Below are 23547 nucleotides of genomic sequence, written 5' to 3' on the forward strand. Positions count from 1 at the left end.
TTGCTGCATGCCGAGATTAGAATGAAAAGTTCATGCTGTGTTTCGGCTGTCAGAACTTAGTGTCTCATAGAAGAGCGCTTCAAGTAGAATGAGCGCAGCAGAGTAAGTCCAGAAGAACAGTATAGAAGATGGCGAAGGGGGAAAATCTGCTACCTTGATAGTATCAAACCTACCTTTGAGTTGGAGTTAGTTGATAATATTCAGCCCTTGATTGGGTAATTAACTTGTTGCGATCGCTTGCGAAATTGAGACCTTGAGAACCAAAGATGTGCATTTGAGCTTTTGCTATCAAAGTCTGAGCTCGAATTAACACTTGAAAGACAAGTTTTCGGCTTTATCCGTTTTGTGCAATCTCTGTGTTTTTTCACTAAATTGATTACGTAACTTTTGATCTCGTTCATCCGCTCTCCCAACACTGTTGTAAGTTCCAGGACTTAGAAGAGAAGGGCTAGCTCATAGAGCTTTTCCCCCTGAAGCAGAAAGTGAGAAGTGATGACGTAGCCATGATGACACTGAGCGCGCCAATATAATTCACAGCTTGGAAATTAGCGTTTTTGAACCAGCGTTTAAAATGAGCTGTGTGTGAAAGATAGCTATAATTTGGAAGAGGCAATGTTACTGCTTTATGCATTTTAGACTGAACCATTAAAAAATTTAATAATGCTTACTCAATTTAAAAATAATAGATAAAATGTGCTACTCTTTTAACATAAAGTTCCGTGGTTTTTTTTTTTTTTTTTTTTATTTTTATTTGCAGGTTTTTTTTTTTATTTAATACACGTTTATTTCTAATCATTTCTTTATTTGCATGCTAACAGAGAATTTTTATGCTGCTTCTAAGATAACTATAATAGCAGCTATTTAAATTTACTCAAAAAACAACTTTACATTGACATAGGTTTAAACATATATGACATATATGGCAACATTTCTGCTAACCTACGTTTGATTTTTTGCCTAATTGTAAATTTTACATTGTTATAATTCTCTTCCGATTCAATATAATAGATATTTTTAAAATAATTTTGTAATTTATACTTATATCTATATTACAATTAAATAAATGTATATAAGATTGTTACCTTAATATTGACAAAATAGCTTTATTCAGAGTACCTAAAACAGTTATTTAATTTTTCAAAAGTGTGAGTAAAGGAAGCAGGTCTTTTTATGCCAATTACTTTGATGATTTATACTATTATATTTTATCTAGAATGCTAATCTAGCGCAAAATCTAATCAATAATTAGTTACAAAGGATACAATAAGAATAACTTTAACAAGTACTTAACAAAATTAGTTTGTTAAATACTTGTTATTCTTGTTGGTACTATTTTGGTACTATTCATAATACCGAAGATATTATCGATTAACTCATAGAAGTCAGATGCTTTCTGATTTCCTGTGGGGTAGAGTATACCTTTTGCGGTACTTTTTGAAAATAATGTTTTCTCTGGAGCAACTTTTTGTCTCTCGCTTCCCTTGACCATTAAATAATTTGGTTTTAGTTTGTGACACAATTTCATTTCTTCTCAATCTCTATTTAAAACCTCTTTAATAATATTAAAATTTTAAACAGTTACATCTTCTAAAACAAATACTCTATCTAAAACGCGGTTTCTCAGTAATTTGAGGCAGAGCGCGAAATGAGACCTCTGATTAAAACAAACTGCACATTTTGAAAAGAAACCTTTTGCGGTACTTTTTGAAAATAATGTTTTCTCTGGAGCAACTTTTTGTCTCTCGCTTCCCTTGACCATTAAATAATTTGGTTTTAGTTTGTGACACAATTTCATTTCTTCTCAATCTCTATTTAAAACCTCTTTAATAATATTAAAATTTTAAACAGTTACATCTTCTAAAACAAATACTCTATCTAAAACGCGGTTTCTCAGTAATTTGAGGCAGAGCGCGAAATGAGACCTCTGATTAAAACAAACTGCACATTTTGAAAAGAACCAACTTAGTCCAGTTTAGAGTCATAGCAGAGTTTTCAATCTATATGCATTTCGTCGAAACTGAGAACGCATATTTTTTCTACAGAATACAAATATTCGCCTCTTTAGAGTAAGAACATTACTTTGAATTCTTGGACTACACTAAAATTTAGAAAACACTAAAAAATAAAATAAACACCATTTCTTTAATTTGATAATACTAGGTAAAGATATTCCAATTTTTTTCTTATTTTTTTTTTCCAAAAATCATAGCTTTAAGATGACAGAGCTCTTATGACAATGCAACATGAGATATTTTCACTAGTCCACCTGATTTTTTTTTCTTTTTTTCAGTAATGCATTTATCTGCGTCTTTATAAAAATAGGCTTTAGACATTTTTCAAAATTCTCCGATTTGTGCTGCCCCCCCCCCAAATTTCGCTATTTGAGATTTTAATTTCTGATACCAATTTCTGTCTAGATGTCGTCCACCTTCTTTGTCGCTGAACAAACATTCTAAAATTTTTCTTTTCTCTATTTTTCAATACTTTAATACAATTTAATACAATTTTCTAAGGATATTATTTTGTTCTTCAAATTATCAATGCATTCTTGTTTATCCTTAAACATTCAGGATGATCTACATTTTCATTTGTGAGTTTTATTTCAAAATCATTAAAATTTGATTTATTATTGCCGTCATCAATTTCGATTTATTATTGTCATCATAATTTACTTTCGGCACAGCATTCCATTTCAATAGTTTCTTTTTGTGGCTATCCAAACAAGCGATTTTTCATATCATCTTCATAAACACTGCATAAAAAATGTTCGCTGCAGATTTTTCCTCTGTTCACATTAATAGAATCTTCTCTTTGACATTTGTGCATCCATTCTTTCGTCAAAAGCAAACCCTCATTTGGATCCTTTGGTCCCATGAAATAAAATATCTCATCCTTTCATACTTCTATAAGTGCTACGGCACGTTACTGCAGCGCAAAAAACCATATTACGTAAACGATATTTTACAATATAGAATTTAAAATAAAAACTGACTAAAATTACATATATATAAATTATTTTAAATATATACTTTATTAGAAAACAGATATATATATATATTAATAAAATTAATTTGGGATATGTAACCTCTAGAAAATCGTCTCGCAGCTCAATGAAACTACTGTTTTAAACGCGGGAAATCAGGACAGGTGGCATCACAGTGACGTCAGATTATTGCCTGTTACGTCCCCCCACTAGGCTCGCGTCGGCGAGGAGTCGAACAAAGAAATGAGCTAGCCCTTCTATTTATCCCTGTTTAAGTTCAGGCTGGAATTCTAATATTCCTTCCTCCCCCTCACAGTGGAATATGACGCTATGTTCTATGGTAATTATTGCTCATCTGGATGAGTACATCATCCCTCTTAATTTGTAAAAACAATTTAGAATCACCCTGTAGATGCTGATATGTCAGTCAGGTTCTTTTGTAATTAATTTATAACTGAAGAAGTACTGCTCAGTTGTAAATGGATTGCCAAATAAAATTATTATTCTTAGTGCAAAAATTCGTTATTGAAATACTTATCTTTTCACAGCTACAAAAAAAAAAAAAAAAAAAAAAAAAAAAAAGTTTATGAAATCTGTATTTTTAGATCTTTGAATAAGCTTTATATCACACTATAAATTAATTAGTTCGTTTTATAGACTTTTCTGGTGTGCAGTTCATGTTCATTTTTAATAGTAATGAAACTATTGTAAACTCTTACTTGTGGCATGAGGATTTTCGAATAGCCATGTTATGTGTATATTAAACCAAACGAAAATTGCTGGGAAAAAAATTCATATTTGTGTAGTAACACAGCAAAAAAATTACAGCATTACTTCTTACCCACAATTATAGCGTAAAGTTGTTTCGGACACTTTATATAAAACTACAGTATTTTATTGGTGATGTTTCGTGTAATTTTTATTTATTTATTTATTTATTTTTTCCAGTTACATATATTATCATGCTAAATAGAGAGAGATATCACTTATTTTTATTCCATATTAACATATATATGCATAAAGAAAACGAACAACTGACATTAAAATTTTTTTGTTTATTTGCATAAATGTTTATGTATTGTACTATTTATTATTCTTAATACACAATTAGCTTCTTGGTCTAAAATTAACTCTTATTTCCGTGTGGTTACTTTAAATCTCTACATTTATTCTATCTCTTCGATTAAAAGTTTTTCGCTCTGTGAAGTCAGGTCGGGACTTTTCGTGACAGTGCGCCGTTGAAATAGCAAAGGGCAATCTTCATCCAGTCTTTTTTCTCTGTCATTTTTGTAATGTTTTATTTTCCAGAGTGACGTCTTCGTCTGGTAGGGTGTTTCAGAAGTTCTTTCCATCTGTAAAATATTAATTACCCCATTAAAAGAAGAGTTGCGGATGAAATCTAAGTTTCTAGAACACAAATTAATGTAGAAGTATAACAGTTTCTATAATCATACTCTTTTGTTGTGTTTAATTATATTATTATAATACTAATTAATCTCATGTGTCATATAGCATATGGAAAGTGCTATATATCAAAGAAAATTTAAAATTATGGACGTCTAGTCTTTGTATTGTCGTACCTCTCATATATATATATATAGAGAGAGAAAGAGTAATATGTAATTTAAATTACTTCAATATCCATTAATGGTTACTTTCAAAGTTGATGATATTTAAAGAGCAGTTAGCTGATCCGCATATAGCTGTCTATAATTTTTTCGACAGTAGGAAAAAAAAATTGGATACAGTTTGATTCTTTTCCACCCGAAAATTTGTATAATATCGAATTAAAAAAAAACTTGTTTTCAAAATTGATTGAAGCAGGTAATTCATTGTGGAAATGCATTCACAATATCTAATATTTAGTATTATTCTAATATCTGTGCTTTCATGGAAGCCTATTAATTCCTTAATGCACCAGTAAGAGGTTCCCTCTCACACACTTTTTTTTATTCTTTATTTTAACTGAAAACTGCAGCAGATATGTTCTGTTGTATTCATATCTGGGGCTGGGGATCTTGAGCTTATTTAACGTGGGTGTGTGGAAATAATGTAGTTTGTGTACTCAAGTAATCTTGGTTAATTAATTAAGAAATTAATGTTTTTGGCAAGGGATTTCATGCAATCTCTGCTCGTATTCTTAAGAAATTTAGCTGGGTGATTGCCTAGAGCTTTATTTCTCCGATTAAGACTGCCAAAAACGAAAATCCAATGAAACCTTGAATTAGTTTTCTATTTTTTAAGCAACCAACCACCTAAAATAGTTACCATTACAAAGAAAAAGTGTAGAAGGATTTTAATGAGTCCAGATGGTATCATTTCATAAAAAATATTTAATATTTCTAAATAGACATCTTAGGATTTAAATTCATTTTTATTAAATCAATCAGATTAAAAAGTGCTGCTTAGCCGTTATAGTGGTTAGTTATGCTGATTGCCCTACCAAAGGGTTTGAGCCAGGAAAAGGCATGGATCTTTTCCTGGCTCGAAAAAGAGCCAGTAAAAGATCCATCCTTCCATGGATTAATATTTTACAGATGGTTCGTGGAAAAGGCATGGATGCTTGTAAATGTATAGTCTCTCTGTAGTACTGACACGCTCAAAATATGCAGCGAGCTGAAAACTATTTCGAGAGAAAGGGGCGAACTTCGAACCCATCCCCTTGGATTCTATCCTTCAAAATTGGGGCGAAACAGGACAACGTCATTTTCACCGATATGGTGCTCAAGGCTCATGCCAACAAAAATGTAATCTTTCAGCGCTTGCCGTGATGAAATTCATGAGCTTGTTCTGACTAGGCCAGACAAGTAAGCTTAGCCACAAAAATAAAAAGTAAAAAAATGTATTCTTAAGCATTTATTGCTTTTAAATCGCTTGGTTTGTTACTCAGTAACAGGCAGATATTTTATTTAATGGCCGGGCGCTTTAATCAATAGCCATTAGCCTCGTGCCACTATAAGGAAGTGGTGGCCATCTCATTATGAAATCACCTAATATGCGGCCACCGTTGTCTCCTATGAAGAGACGGACAGTTACAACCATGTCTTCTCTGGAGTTCGAAGCCGGACCGCATATAAGCATTTTGTATCGCACCATGAACATAGGGAAAAATCCCTCCTCGTGATTGGATATGGCTTCTGATGACATCATCTCCTCCTTAAATGCTTAAATGCTAATTGCTTATGCTTATATTAGCCCAGTTGGGCTTTAATAAGCTATATTGATCTAATCCCCTAAGGACAATTAGAGTGTCAACTATCAGCTAGTTCCCAAGCGGGAAATCGGACCAGGTAAGGAAAAGAGGGCCCATCGGCCACAGTGACAAAAGTCCAATCATCAAAGTAACTTAACTCTCACCCCTGAGACAAGAGTAATAATCACGTGTATGGAGCTGTGAAGATGCAAAAGAAGGAAAATACATGAAATGTGCATAAGATACACTGTTAAACATGTAATAAACAAATGAAAGTGAAGTAATGTACGCATGAAAATGTGTTATTTACATATTTAAAAATGAGTGGGCTAAGTGACAAAATTGGGATCCCTCATTCAGTGAGCCGTAAAAGGCCTGATATTGTAGTCCTAAGGAATTCAGACATAGTTCAGTACAGCATTAACGTTTCCTTTACTGCAATTCAAACCTTTGTCAAAGAACTTCCTGTTAAGTTTTTGCAGATATTTCTCAATATATTCAACTTGTAAATCATCGTGCAGGAGTTTGTTACGGATGTAAAAATGCGCTCTTGTAATGGTGCGTAAGATTGTGTTTTGAGTCATCTGCAATTTGTTGATATCTGAGCTCGTAGCAGTCGCCCAGACAGGGGACGCATAACATATAATTGGTCGCAAAATAGAAATATAAATCTGCCTTTTCCTTCTCAGATCTAACTGCGAATTACACCCTAGCAGTACTTGTGATTGTTGAGCAACTCCTCTGGTCTTGTTTGCAATGTAATTGACATGCGTACTCCACGTGAGTCTTTGATTCAAGTAAACACCTAAATACTTGGCCTTGTTTACCATCTGGACACGTTGGCCGAATAGGTAAAGGGGCTGAACTGACACCAGTATTTTCTTCCTTCTAAGTAGAAGTAGCTGTGATTTAGTCGCTTGACTCCATTTCCTTTGTCTTTTAATCTGTAGAGGACTTTAGCTAAATTCTTGTTGAGGTGAAATTCAGATTCTAGTGCATCGAAAAAGAGGGTCTGGCCGTAGACTGTGCTACTCCCGAAGATCTTGAGAAACTTACCAAAAAACTACAGGGTACCCAAGGGAAGCAACAGTTACGACTAAACTACCTTCTACTAGACTTCCCAAAGTTGCCATCCACGACGTACACTCAGCAGTTTCCCAGGCAGACATCGAAAAAGCACTAGAATCTGAATTTTACCTCAACAAGAATTTAGCTAAAGTCTACAGATTAAAAGACAAAGGAAATGGAGTCAAGTGGGTCCTGGAATGCACACCACCAGCATATCATCAACTCATTCAGTCCCCAAGAATGTACCTCGGTTGGCGAGCACATCGAATCGCAGAATTTTATAATACACGAAGATGTTACCGCTGCCAGGAATTCGGGCACACCCAACAGAACTGTAAAAACAAGATCTATTGCGCGTTCTGTTCTGGCAGCCACAACATTAAAGACTGCAACGCCCGCCAACCCTCCTGCATCAACTGTGCAGACTGGAACTATAGGAGTCACAATAAGACACTCTGCGCACATCCAGCCTACGACGTCACATGCCCTACGTACGGAAGGTACATTGCACGAATCAAGCGTAACACACAGTACGATTAATGGTACCCCTGACATCCCAAACAATATGGCAAGCAACACTACGCAGTCAAACGACACTGTAAAATGTATACAAATCAACCTTCAAAGAGCACGAGCCGCAACTTCACAGCTTATCCAGCACGCAATTACGCATGATGCCGACGTACTTCTACTTCAAGAACCCTACACCAGAGAAGGGGAAGTTGTAGGTCTTCCAATTGGCTGGACACTCTTTCAACAGAAATCCGTTCCCCAAAATCAAGCCCCAAGAGCAGCCATTGCATGCTGCAATCCCTCCTGGTCCCCCATAGTTATTAAACAAGAACGCGACATAGTTGCCATACTACTAGCCCTTCAAAACTTTCGTCTCATCCTCATCTCTGTTTACTCACCACCTTCTGAAGATATTATGAATCTCACCACCAACGTCCTTGATGTCATGCAACGATATCCCTCAACTCCGATTCTCGTGGGCGGTGACTTTAATGCCCATAACAGCATATGGGGCTACGCGGATACTAGCACAAAGGGCCAAGAATTGGAAGACTTTGTGGCTTGTCATGACCTCCACCTCCTCAACACTCCAGACGCTCCACCCACTTACGATAACTCCTACAATACTGACTGGCCAGACCTTACTCTCTGCACGCACAACATCGCACGTAAAATTCAAGATTGGACAGTAAATGAAGAAGAGAGTAACTCAGACCACAAGTACATACATTTCTCCATCAGCTGCGACACCACCATTTCTGTTATTACCAGGTTTAAGCTCCCAGGCAATAAGATCCGGCACCTCACCTCCACCTTCTCCACCATCTTACATAACGAAGAAAGAAAACTTCACAGCATTAACAGTCCAGCCGACATGGAATTATTCACCAATCAACTCCTGGCGACACTGAAAGACATATGCCACAACATTCTGCCTACCCGGTCCGCGACGAAACTACAAGGAGTCTACAAGGAATAGTTCACGAATAGTTCACTACAAGGAGTCTCTTGGTGGACCAAGGAGCTTCGCACACAGCGACAAAAATGCAGAGCCCTTAGACGTCGCATCCGCACTGCAGACAACAAATTTTGCTGGCATACAGGAAAGAGAGAGCCCTTTACAAAAATAATATTCTAACAGCCAAAATTACTAGTTGGAGGAACTATTGTACAGATAATAATAACCCATATGGCATCCTGCACAAACTTACCACCGGCAAAGTCTTTCGCCCGGCACAGATCCATATCCAGACTCCAGCACTGGCCGATAATACCAACATAGTGGAACACACTGCCAGCAAAATCCTGAGCACTATATTCCCTGATGACAACCCAGAGGAGGACACACCCTCACAGCGTATCATCCGCGAAAATGCAAGCACTCCCACCACCTCGTATGATATTCCCTTCAGTAGCAGTGAGATTAGACACGTCTTCAAACTCCTCCCGCGCAAAAAGGCACCAGGCCCAGACGGCCTCGACTATGCTATCATCAAGGTGGCCTACAATGCATGTCCATCATTCTTCAGCACCTTCTTCAATAGACTTCTTCATCTACAAATTTTTCCACAGGCCTTCAAACAAGGGCAAGTAGTTCTCTTCTTAAAGAAAAATAAAAGGGCACAAGATTTGCGCTCTTATCGACCCATCTGCCTTTTATCCGTAATGGGTAAGATTTATGAAAAACTACTTGTCCAACGGCTGTCCTATCACCTGCATGTGTCCAATTTCCTCAGCTCAAGACAGTTCGGTTTCCGACCACGTCTCTCCACCACACATGCTCTCTGTACTATTCGGGACACTATACAACGCAACAGAGCTACGGGATATCATACGGCCTTCATCTCCATCGACCTGCAGAGCGCGTTCGACACCCTCTGGTGGCCTGCTATAAAACAAGCCCTCAGAATAGCACGCTGCCCAGCAAATATCTTTAACACCTTTAATAGCTATTTGGAGAACCGAAGCTTTTTAATTTCGAACGACAACGGCACAACCACCAAAAGCCAGGAGCGAGGATGCCCCCAGGGCTCCTGCGCCGGACCGGTTCTCTGGAACCTAACTTTCAATTCTGTGCTGGAAGCTGACTGGCCACAGCATACTACAGTTGTTGCTTACGCAGACGACGTCGCTCTGCTGGTCAAGGGACGCACACGGAAGGAATTAGAAAGAAATGGGACTGCAACATGTACCATATTCGAAAACATGTGCACTGCATTAAAACTCAAAATTTCCACTGAGAAATCCATGGCCCTTGTCATCCCTAGGGCAGGTACAAATCCATCACGCCGTCCTTGTATCAAATTGCACAATCAAAACATCAAAATAGTCTCAACTCTTAAACATCTAGGCCTTCTCTGGGATCAAGGACTCACGTGGCTCCCGCACATTCAAGACATCAGAAAGAAGACTATCACCATTGCAAGGAAGGCACGCACCTTTCAAGGGCAAAATTGGGGGCAGAACCATCATATACAGAAGATCCTATATCACACTGTGGCAGAGAAGATCGCCACGTACGCTGCCGCTGCCTGGGCCCACCCAATGGGCGCTCGTAAAATCAAATTACTGACTACCGTCCAACGCCCTTTCGCCCTCAACCTCACGAAAGCCTTTCGCACAACTGCAACAAGTGCGGTGACTCTCCTTGCGGGGTTGCTGCCTCTCCACATCAAAGTAGAAATGGAAGCGGCATATACAACTCTAGTATACTTGAGAAAAGACGTCACATTCTACAATAGCACCTACAGCCCAGTCCAGTTTGAAACACCTGGACACCCTCTCCACACACACCCGGCAATTAAAGGCAAAGGAATTTCTGTCATCATTCCACGCACCCCTACCAACACTGGAATGCAAGTACCTTCACAAGGTACCCACATCTTTACAGATGGTTCTAAACAGGAGGAAGGTGTAGGCAGTGCCTACATCCACTACCAGGATGGCCTGATAGAACAAGAATGGAAAGGTCGTTTGCAAAATCACAACAGCATCTTCCAAGCGGAGGTCCTGGCCATCACAGCAGCAATGCAGCACATTGTCCATAATGATCTAACTCATGCCACACTTCAAACAGACAGCTACTCAACACTTCAAGCCCTTCAGAACCATCAACACAGATCCCCACTAGTCATCGCCCTTCAGCACCTCTTGCAGCAAAATTCACATATGCACACGACGCTGATGTGGATAAAAGCACATGCCAACAACGAAGGCAATGAGTCAGCAGATCGTTTAGCCAATCAGGCAGTAACCGACTCAAATGCACAGCAGATCCACCTTCAAGCCCCACCTTCCTACCTAAAGGGACAGCTAAGGAGTAAAGGGCTCCAACAATGGCAGGAGGAATGGAACCATAGCACAACTGGCCGCCGCACCTACGATTTCTTCCCCAAAGTCAGCACGGATCGACACATCGCAATCGCTCCGCTGACACGATATATCACGGGACACGGCCCATTCCCCAGCTACTTCCAAAGGCACAACATCTCATCAACAGATATATGCGTCTGTGGAGCCCCAGGCAACCCAGACCACTATCTTTTCACCTGCCAGCTGACAAAAGACCATCACCTCCCATGTCCAACCATGAACAGAGATGCGTACCACCGCTTTATCATCACTCACAAGCCAGCCATAACCAAAATCTGCAAAGCTATCACTCAAATCGGGGCAATGGGCCAAGATATCTGCTCACCGCAATAGACCAGATTAAACACGATCATCTTTTCGTCCCCCCTACCGACTATCCAACCTTTTCAAAAGCTTTTCACTCAGGGGCCACCCCCACAAGTTGTTAAACAAAAGCTCCCCACCACCAAGCTTTCAACTTTATGTGCACACGTCAATCTTCTTTAGAACTTACCTTACCGGTGTGCTAGCAGAGTACCAACTGTGTCAACTCAAAGTGCCTTCGAATGCCTACATCACCTTCCAACCTATTGCAATGAATGCTTACACGTAATAACTGCACCGCACGTATACATCATGCACCAACTCCGACTATGCCTAAGCACTAGTGCACACATCAGTGAAGATCAGTACCTACACCGTACTTGTTCACAGTCATAGTAACTGTGCAAACATTGTGACTGTGTACTGAAATTACTGTGCCTAACATAGTGTCTGCGCTGTAGTGACTGTACCAACCTATAGCAATTGCATTAAAACTTAGTGACTGTGCCAAACTCCAAATTTAGTGCTATTAGTACCACAGTGTACACTAAACTTTAGTGTAGCCTGAACTCTTGCAAATTTGAACTATAGCGCAGACTGTACTTTCAGCGAACTCTAACACTAACTCCTGGCACCATAACTCGACATCCGGCACTAATAGCTTCATCTCTGTGTTTAAGTGCTCACAGCACATTTGCAACCCCAAGGATACTAGCAATACACATATGACTTTATAAGTATTTATTACTCTTGTTTTTACTCTTGTATCTTACATATGTGTCTCTCTTCATATTTATCTTAATATCAATGCATCCTTATGTTCGTATCTGTTAGAATTTGTTTGTTTTTGCCTGTATATGTATCTATTCTTGTATTTGTTTTGTATATTTTTATGTATCTGTGTTATTCCAACAGCCATGCACACCCACAAAGTTATTGTCACGCAACCATTGTCAAACAATAATCCTCAGGCCCTGTTTGGCCATGTATTGATCTTTAGATCTGTATTATAAACTCCCGAGGCAGCCTCACGGGGCCCCAGGGAGTTGTTATTCCTAGATAGGGGAGGGCGTGGGACACACGCCTGTTTACCTATGTTAAACACCAGGCGTCCCCGTCCTCCGTCACCTGTCACCTGTGATTTAGTCGCATTGATGGAAATCTTCCACTTGGAGCACCACTCCTCAATGTCCATAATAATATCCTGCATAACAGAAATTGCCCTTTTAGGCTGAATAGATCTGACCGCTACAGCGGTGTTATCCGCCTAGTAGGCCAGCAATGTATTTCTTTTGAGTTTATTCCGCGGGAAATCAGCCGCATAGAAAAGATAGAGTACTGGGCCAAGACTTTGGGGCCGCCTGCAGCGATAGTTTTGTAACCAGAATGACTCTGCTTGCAGCTAACTGTAAAGTAACGATTTGCAATATAAGATCGGGTGAGTAAGGTCAGTTGTTTAGGCAAATTCATCATTATCAATTTATATATTAAACCCTCATGCCAGACGCGATCAAATGCTTTGGCCACGTCCAGCATGAGCACTGCAGTACAACTCTTATGATGTAGAGCAGACCGATAAATTCCACAAGCCTAATCAGTTGTTTAGATGTGCAAAGTTCGCTCCTAAATCCGTACTGATCTTCCGGAAGTAACTGTAAATAAGGCTGGAATTTCCTAATTATTCGTTCAAAAATCTAGCCTATATTAGAGAGCAAGCTTATGGGCCTGTGATTCTCCGCCTTAGTGATGTCCTTTGCAGGCTTCGAAAGTAGGAAAACTTTTGCGTACTTCCAGCAGTCCGGGAAATAGCATAACGTAATGCAAATATTAAAAATGCTGGTGAGTCTTGTGATCCCACTGCGCGGGAGGTTCCTGATCATTAAGTTCGTAACTCCGTCAATACCCGAGGCTTTCTTGGGGTTCAATTTGGAGATAATATCCGTAACTTCTCTTAGATTAGTTAAACCATCGGCATTTAGAACCGTGGGAGCACCTAGCCGTTCTTCTACTTTCATTCTGACTTGGGTCTCAAAATGAACATTACAAGGTGCCCGATTTGGAGAAAACTACTTTTCAAGATGTGAAGTGAAAATCTGACATTCGTCAGTATCTGAATAAGCAGTCATGCCGTTGACAATAATTGGCCTATCACACTGATGCGTCCTCTTTAACACTGATGCGTCTCTTTTTGTAAACTGCCAGAAGGCGTCACTGTCTAACTCTTCCATTTTATCATTCCAAGCCTCACACTTTAATGTTTGCATTTCAAGCTTAATATGCTTACTGATCCTATTTAACTCCATTTTAATAACTGGGTCCCAGGTGATATTATACTTCCTTCGCAGTCTGTTTCTTTCGGCTATGAGAAATTTGATGTACCTTGGAATCTTAGCGATTTTGCTAGACCTTTGAGTAACCTTAGTGGCCGCCTCATAGTAAGAGTCATTAAGACGTGTAGTAAACTTATCAATCTCCTTGTCAATATCAGAAGGGCTTTTCATAACACCTAATTTAGGGAGTCTCACTTTCACAACATTGTGGTACATTCTGCAGTCGGTATGGGTCTTAACATTAGTATAATTAATACTGGTGACCCCTAGTGTAGCAATCACAGGAGTATGATCAGAGCTTAAGTCGTCTCGAATCTCCAGCACCATATTAATTCCTGTATCAGACAAAATGATATACAGAATATCAGGCGTGTATCTGATGTTGCTGGGCCTGAACGTCGGCACATCAGGCGCAAAAATACCAACTGGGTGGTTACTGATATACTCTCTCAGTATTTTACCATTGTGGTTGGTGCTGCGGCAGCCCCAATCTTTATGCTTACTATTGAGATCGCCACCAACAATCATTATTGAGTAATCCGGAATAATATTTTGTAACATTTCCTCAGTTAGCCTATTAGTTGGGGGGTTGTAGGTAGCTGCAAATAAGGTATCTCCAATCTTAGGTAAGTTAATAGAAGCAACCACAATTTCATAGCCCTTGTCTCTTTCAGTCGAAATTAAACATGATGAATATTTACAATGAACGTAGATGAGTGCTCCACCTCCTCTGTGATATAACGTATCACATCGGTAGGTTCTACAATTTTTTATGCTAACTCTATCTCCTGGGGAGATGTGCGTCTCGGAGATCAGGCAAATATTAATGTCGTTCTCATACATAAAGTCCTCCAACTCATCTTTCTTTCCTCTCATGTTGTTAGCTTTCCACACTAACAACTTGATTGGCCTAAAATTATTGTCTTCCCTATCCATGATTGGGTTCATTATTGTCCACGTTGAAACTACTAGCATTTGCGCTAGGAGCTAAATTTACTTCTAGCATGCCGGAGGCCTTAATAGCCTCAACAAGGTTTTTAAGCCCTTCAAAAATACTTCTAGCTTCATCTAGAGCATTCGTGGTTTGCCCGCTAACAGCGGCGGCATAAGATTTATTAATAACTACTCTATCATTGAATTTCTTCAAAGGCGGATTTTGAGTATTTATTTTGGGAAAATTCGGGCAACCCCTGTAATTGCTTGTATGATCTAATTGGCAATTTATACACTAAGGTTTCTCTTCTCTTGTCTTGGGGCAGTCTTTTGAATAATGATCGCCAGCACATGTCATGCATTTCGGGTCATGCATACATCCTGGGTATGATGAAATGCCTGACACCGAAAGCATTGTACCGGTCCTTTCCTTCCTTTGTAAGCTTCTACTTTAACATTCAGCAAACATAATTTAGTTACATCATGTATCCCTCTCACTTTTTCATTCCTGCTCAAAATAACCAGAAACAGGGGCAGATTAAATTTTTCTCCATTTCTGCGTCTGACTAATTGCGAGACTCGTTCAACTGGGAAACCTCTATCTATCCGTTCATCAGCTATCTCTGAGGTTGGCGTGTCGATCGGTAAGCTGCGTATAACAACTTTAGCCTTCTTGTTTTCGGGTAAAATAAATGAGTGATATTTCACTCCTTTGGTAATGCTTATGAGTTTAAACTCTTATGAGTTTCTATACTGTCAACTTTTAGCTCATACTGGTCTTGAGCTTTCATTATACCTGATTTTAGCTTAATTCCTGCATCTTTAAACATTTCCTTATATTTTGACCAGGGTATTTACCATCTTCTATAATAATCGCGGGAGCTTTATTGCTCACTTTTTTTGGATATATGAATTTATCCGCATCCTGCTCATTATTTCCGGCAGAATTGGTGCCAGCTTCATAATCATGAGCATCACCTATTAAACCAGCTGGCCTCTAGGCTTAGGAACGCCTTGACTTTAACTGGGCTCGAAAGTACACCTCCATGCCGTTTGTTTACCTTTTGATAGCAGCACCGAAAAGATTATTATTATTATTATTATTATCAAAGAGATTACACTTTTTGCAACACTGCCGCGTGCTGAATGCATTTAATATAAAAATGTAGTGGTTCTTTACCCCGCTAGAGAGAAAAAGTATTTCTTCTTGTGCTAACTCAGTAAATGTGTATTGACGCACTGGGGAAACGGTGTAGCACCAGGGTGCCTGGGACAAGGACCCTACCCTTGTAGAACAGATGTGTTATTTCGAATACTGTCATGAGTAATACTAGTATGATTTAGAATTTATATATATATATACATATATATGTTGTATGATCTTAAATTCACTTAGTGCGAAATCGAGTTATTCTACTACTTGCGCAATTGCTGCAAAGTAAGTTAATAATAATTTATTTACTAAAGAATATTGATTATATTATCTCCCAAGATTAATTTTAGTAGAATTATCTTAAAAGAGTGAATTCATACTTAGTAAGTTCAATTTCGAAAAATGTTAAAAATGTTTAACGAGGAATTTTAAAGTTATAAGAATTGATATAAGATAAAAGATAAATTTCTAAAAAGGCTAAAGTGTGCGTCAAGTTTTAGTAGACCTGAAGTGCTATTTGGGAAAGCCGAGAAAAGAAGAATGAGCTGATGTAGAAAAAACATTCATATAAATAAATAATAGGCAAAATAGTCTGAGTCTCTTGGTGCACTTAGTAATAATTAAACCGTAAATCTACAACACAATATTAAGAGGTACATAACAGATTAAATAAGTTATACAATATGGGTACTAAATATGGCCATAGGCCGTTTACTATTATTTGGGTCATTAAAGTCGTAATCGTAATAACTGGGTTGTTGATATTAACAAGATTGTTATGAAAGAAATGTGTATTAAGTGCAGATATTTCAATAAATGTATTCTTATTAAAGGTGTGATTATTAATTCATTATTTTCTGTTCATTATATATCCGTCCTCTGCACATGTAATCTGCGAAAGCATGAGACAAGTCAGTTTCCTGAGATAGCAAAAACGAGGTTAGTAAATTCATAATATTTTATAATCAGATCAGTCTGGAAAAGTAAAATTTATTTCTGAATTCAGACTAATATAAATTTGGAATAGAGAAATAGAGATACGTTTTTTAAATTAAATACTGTTACTTTATGAATATTGCCCATTTTTAATTGTAACATTTTTTGTACCTTTGCATAAAAATAATGTTTGTCAGAGAAGGAAGTTTCTTTTCCACACGTGTATTAAATTCAGAGACGATACTGAATGCACTTTTTTCTTTCATTAAACGCAAGGCAATATTTAGAATGATATGAACATTAACATGGAAATCACATAGCATTTTCTAAGGAAATATTTTCTGCAATCTGAAAAAAAAAAAAAAAAAAAAAAAAAAAAAACAGAAAGCATCAAAATTACAATAATAATAATATACTTATTAGCACAAATTGTTGGTTCGAGATCGTCATGTTTTGGTTTTTGCACTAAATTCATGAACTTATATAAGCGCTTAAGACTGCTTCTGATATTAACAACATATTTGAAAGATTTCATAATTTTATTATTCCATGAAACAATAAGCCATATGCAAAACGCTGCAGCTAAATGTTTTCGTTTTAAAGCAAACAAGCGATTATTTTCATGCTTCCATGTCACTCATGCGCGTCATTCAACGAAAACAAAACCGTAAGAATTCCGCATAAATGTCATTATGTCAAGAGAAAATGGTGTCATCTGAAAATATGTCCAGTGACAAGTATGGATTTTTCTCTATGCGCGTGGCGCGGTACAGAATGCTTATATGCAGTTGGGCCCATCGCTACGGCAGTCAGGCCACTGACCACTATACCGGCTGGGCGGCGCCAGATCAAAACTGAAAAAAATTATTCTTTACTATATGGCAAAATGCTGGCGAGTGGAATATAAAATTATTTTATTTCAGTCGGTGGCAATAAACTGCTTCTAAATAACCTAGTTTGTTGATTAAAATTGAAAGATTAGTTTCTTAGATTTTTGTCAAAAGGAAACAATCTGGCATGCTGGAAATAAAAATATTTTATTTTGAACACTGTAGCCTGTTATCTGCCTTAAATCGCTGAGTTTATTAATGAAAAATTCATCAGCTTCATACAAGATATGACAAAGAAAAAATTCAAAATTCGGGTTTCAAAGGACACATGTTTGGATGGAGGACTATGTGTGTTTAAAATTCGGTAGCTATTTCATCCTGTTTCGCAATGCAAAGGAGCAGTGCACACATACAGACTCATTATTTAATAATAGATAAAAGAGAAATGATGGAACTGCAAATCATTATTAATATAGCATTATTATGTGGCATTCTTGCTCCACTGGTTGTTAAAGCGAAAAATAATTCTACGAGCGAAAAATATTCTCGTACTAAACACTGTCCCTAGGTTAACGTGGCTATTTTTCATACATAATTATCTGTATAGTTTATTAAGATCAGTTCTCAGATAACTTAAAAATCATTGGATAATTGCAATAAAAAGTACTCGACTGCAGCCATCACGCATAGTAATCGCAGGTTAATTGAATTTGTTACCAAACGAACGAACGCTTTTACGAAAAAAATTTTTGGAGGCTGGAAGAATTCTAAAGAAATTCTTACAGAATTTTAGAGATGATCAATCCTCTATAGAAATACTTCTATATAAAATTCTATAGGAATTTATAAAGCTTTCACAGAATAAATTCGGTAGGGAATTATAAAGCTCTATAAAATTCTATACGAATTTACAAAAGCCAACCTCTCGAGGGGACTTTTGCCTCGCCATATATTTAAAGTGCACCCATACCGCAAAGACACAAGACACTATACATTTATACATATCCATGCCTTCTCCAGGATTCGAACCCGGGCCCCTTCAGTACTGCAGTAGGCTTCCCTAACCACTAAACTATTCTGTGAAAGTTTCAGACTGTAATCAAAGCCAATTTTCAGTTTCCACCGTGCTTTCTTAAAGAAAAGCAAAAATAAACACTTTTTACTTATAAGTGTTAAATAATTCTGGAATGGAAATTTTTACCCTTCATCCCTCTAACTAGGCTTTCTTTAGTTTCTGAATTTATATAACATTTTGAGCAGATTTTTGTACCATATTGTTTATGTAATGCAAGCGTAAAATTAATTAAAAGATTAAGTTACATCGATTTGAATTTAATTTTAGTTTTAATTTCTGAAATGAATGCTTTTAATCATTATATATGTACAAGAGAAAAACGTTTCTTAACTTTAAACTCAACTACTATTTGAAGTGTATTTTCATTTAAATATCTTTTTATATAAACAGGATATTAGAATTTTTTTCTTTAAAAAAAAAGTCGTGCCCCGAAAGTTATTATCCCTCTCCTTCCATGTTAATATGTCTAAGATGCAAGCAATTATGCTCTTGGAGCCATTTTACTTCAAGGGGAAGGGTCAAAAAAGCACTCTATCGAATATGCCAGCCGACTGCTTTCTCCGGTTGAGCGAAACTATTCGAAAACTGAACGAGAAGCCCTCGCTGTAGTCTCGGCCCTGAAGAAATTCCATGGTTACGTCGGAGGATCAGAAGTAACTATAGCATCCGATCATCAACCTTTAAAATGGCTTTTCAACCTCAAGTTTCCGGACTTGTTAGATGAACCTACCAACCGGAAGACTTGCTAGATGGGCGCTTGAAATTCAGTCTTCAAGCTGAAAGTACATTACATTCCTGGAAAAGCAAACGTCATCGCTGATATGCTGTCCCGTCCCAGCTCCGAACATGAAGTTTCACCTTGCGAGATTTCAAATATATCTTTAGTGGACATGCCCGCAAGAAGTCCAAAAGACATGCGTGCATCCCAGCTTGAAGATGAAAACTTTAAAAAGATTATAGAAAGTTTCGAATACACTCAGAAAACTGAAGAATGGGCCAACTGGACTGACCGGGGATTCTTAATGAATCAAGGTGTTCTCTACTGATATGTCTCTGACTCTGATTCAGAAGAGGCCTAGTTAGTAATTCCAACTGCCGAGCGTGAACCCATCATGCGAAAGAACCATGATGACCCAATGGCTGGACATTATGGAGAGGAAGGAACATTCCAACGAATTGCCAGACGCTATTATTGGACTGGTATGAAAAAGTACAAATCCGACTATGTGAAAAGCTGTCCTGAATGCAACCGCTACAAGGCTACCAACCAAAAGACAGCTGGATTGCTAAGGACTCCTGTCTATTATTAACGTTTTGAGATCATATCTATTGATTTATTTGGACCACTGATAAAAACTGACACTGGAAATAATGGGTCTTCATTGTCGAAGATTGTGCTATGCGATGGGTTGAATTATTTCCTCTTGTTCAAGCTACTGCACGCCACTGCGCTGTAACCCTCAACAAAGAAGTATTCATGCGGCATGGTATATTACGAAGAATCATCAGTGATAACGGAACCCAGTTTATCAGTGCAGTCATGCAACAAGTTTGCTGCACATTAAATATCAATTAAAACTTGATACCAGTTTACTTTCCTCAATCGAATCCTGTAGAAAGGAAAAATAGAGACTTAAAATCTCGTCTTGCAATCCTTGTAGGAGATGCGCATGACAAGTGGCATTCGAAACTCCCAGTTATTCGCTTCGATATGAATAGGGCCGTCTGTGACACTACAGGCCATACACCAGCATTCCTAATGTTTGGAAAAGAGCTGAGGACTGTCGATGACGTTGTTCACGATTTTAAAGCTGTGGTTGAAAATGATAACTTTGTTCCTGAAATCACCCCTTATCTTAAACGATTCGCAACTATTACAAAGGACATACGAGAGCGTATCGAAATGAAGCAAGATCAAAGTAAAAAAGGATAAAGGAAGGCGACAAGTGTTTTATTCACCAGGTGATAAAGTATGGGTGAATCTCATTAGCAATGCAAAAAACAAAAAGACTTCAAAGTTCATACCAAAGCGTGACGGTCCATACTTGGTAATGACACAGAAATCACCTACTTCCTATATCATTTCAAGCCTTCATAAACCATCAGAACCCTTGGGAACGTACCATACGTCTGCATTAACATCTTTCGAAGACCCGTCCATTTCTCCCATTCTTCCGCTGAGGAAGAGAGGTAGACCGTCAAAAGTTACTTTGCATTCCCGAACTAATCAAGAACAACAAGAGCTCCCAAATCATCTAATTCTGTCTCCTTGCCGGGACGTCGGCGGAGCCAGAGGGGGAGTTTGTAACCAATCCTTTAACATAAACTGTTCGACTAACTGTGACAGCAAGGGTGTCCTCGAGTAGCCAGAGAAGTACTTCAGTAAAAGCCAAGTGTATAACCTGATACGTTGACTCTTGATCAGACTCTTGCTCTGTAATTTTCTTAAAGTTAAATGTAATGTCCGTGTGTAACTTAAGCCTGTTAATAAATACTTGTTACACTATACAGACTCTTCTATGAACTAGTCTAAAACGACTTCCTCGCTCACGTTCCATAATATTAACCGAATTGTTGATCACAATATCCGAATGGTAACATTCACTGTAATCACATTAAACGACGTCTACTTTATCGTAATATTAACTTGCGCTTCTGTCGGCAGTTCTTTGGTTAACTGTATGGTGTGATCTGTATATTTACAAATTCTTAGGATAAAACTTTATAACGTAAATCTAACAATCTAGTGTTAATACAAAATCGAAGAACATACTTGAATATCCAGTTCTTCATCTTCCGAAATATCACTACCCACTAGACCTAAAATTTAAATGAGTTTATATGTGTTAGTATTTATAAATAAATTTTCACATTAAATTTGCAAACCATTTACTTCAATTTTTTTTTCCAAAAAGAGATATAAATATATTGTAAATACTTACCTAATTTACAAATTCTTGGGAAATTGTTGTTGCTGTATGAATCTGTTGGTTTATTTGCAAATATGCTTCTAAAACTAAGAGGAAAAATTACTGGTTTTAAAATAAACTTTAAAATAACCAAATTACATCATTTCTCTGAAACTATTGAGAATATATACCGGAATATTTTCTTTAGATTTATCCACGAAGGTACTGAAGTTTCGCAACTGTTAGACGTAGAGATATACTTCTAGATACAAAAATGCTTTAAATCACACGAACATTTATGTTCTGATGTTTTTAAATTTGAAAAAAATCAATTTTGTAAACATTACGAAATCTAACATTTTATATGTTCCTCCGGTTTCTATACTTATATTTACGAAAATTTTACAGTTGTTTCTGAAAAATTAAGCACAAAAGTCCAAAAGTTTTTTCCTCGGAAAGTTCGAAATTTCGATAATGCTTTAAAATACTTAAATGCTTTTATGTAATGTTTTACAGAAAAGTATAAAACAAGGAAACTTACTTAGAGATTTTTAGAATTATAGTCAAATTTTCTATAAATTTCATCTGATATTTCAGTAAAATTCTATTACTTGATTCCAGAAACTGCGCAAATCTGTACAGAATATGGACACCCCTTTTTTTTCTTTCAAAATGTACCCCCCCCCCAAAAAAAAAATGAGACAGTTTTATATCTCCTGTTCTGATGGGCCGATTCACGAAATCTAATTTGCGTATTTCATGTCTCGAAAGCTCGACATAGCAAATTGAAGAATTATAGAATATATATTAGATTAATATATATAGCATAGTTCCAACATAGGTATTTTGAGACAAAATCGGATTTTTTCTGAAATGACATACCGATTTTTATACATATTTTATACCGATTTTTATACATATTTTGGCTTTAAGACTAAAATTATGCCTAAATATTAAATTTTGTAAAATGTGGTGAGAAACTTAGGGAAAAATTTGAAAATTTATCTTTGCACACGTTTTCCAGTTTGCGCCAAGAATAATTCATTTGGCGAAATTCTTAATTTCTGGTAACCTATTTTCTTTCCCCTTTCATTATGCTCGAACGGGGCAAAAATACACCTTTCCTTCTTTCAAATAATTTTAACAAAGAGCGTAAACCACATTTGGCGTTATTATCTCTTCTAATGCCAGAAACGAGCCAATATATAAATTCGCATATATCTTTGGGAATTTCGAATAAATACATATACTTTAAAGCCGCGGTAAAAGTTTTGTACGTCATAATTCACAATTTGTTTTCGAAAATTTTAAAAAAATTGCTAAAAAGTACAAATTAAAAAAAAAAAAAAAAAAAAAAAAAAAAAATCAGAAAATAGCTGCGAATTTTATTTGGATTGAACCTAAATTTTAAAAAAATTGCTAAAAAGTACAAATTAAAAAAAAAAAAAAAAAAATCAGAAAATAGCTGCGAATTTTATTTGGATTGAACCTAAATTTCGAATTTTGAAAGAAGGAATCAAGTAAGTTCAATGAAAAAAAGGTCTTAATAAACATATATAAAATTCAATTAACACTGAGAAGCTAAAATTTGAGAGCTGACCTTTTAAAAATTACTCGTTCAATTTTTACAAAACTTTGCACCTTGGCTTACTTTCAGTGGTAGAATCAAAATATGAAAAGGAAAAAAAAAAAAAGAAATCGGTATGTAATTTCAGAAAAAGTCTGATATTGTGTCATAATACTTATGTTAGATAAATATGCATATAAAAATGCAATACATATTTGATGTCCCACTATCGAGACATGAAAAACGCGAGTTAAATCTTGTCAATCTGTTCAAATAAACGGGCGATACTGAATTATCCCTTCACTTTCTTGTGGGTGCGCAGTGTTTACATATTATACACATTTTCAAAAAATTTTAAACTTCAGAGCTGAAACTCGCTTTT

General features: G+C 37.0%; 1 protein-coding gene across 2 annotated transcripts in view; it reads right to left on the bottom strand.

Annotated features, from left to right (window-relative positions):
- Positions 1 to 3910: 3910 nt before the first annotated feature.
- Positions 3911 to 23547, bottom strand: part of dtr (defective transmitter release) — a 118716-nt gene continuing 99079 nt past the window's right edge. Inside the window, exons 10-12 of one of the 2 annotated variants that reach the window (XM_035372345.2) lie at positions 21632 to 21705; positions 21463 to 21509; positions 3911 to 4335 (exon numbers count right to left, since the gene is read on the bottom strand). In XM_035372345.2, the coding sequence (XP_035228236.1) occupies positions 4150 to 4335; positions 21463 to 21509; positions 21632 to 21705 (307 nt within the window). In that variant the 3' untranslated portion in view covers positions 3911 to 4149. The remainder of the gene's footprint in view (positions 4336 to 21462; positions 21510 to 21631; positions 21706 to 23547) is intronic. The other variant, XM_035372346.2, reaches the window with a different exon arrangement.

Source organism: Stegodyphus dumicola, chromosome 9, assembly GCF_044657685.1.
Source record: "Stegodyphus dumicola isolate Sdum_Otavi_A_Nest chromosome 9, ASM4465768v1".
NCBI lineage: Eukaryota > Metazoa > Arthropoda > Arachnida > Araneae > Eresidae > Stegodyphus > Stegodyphus dumicola.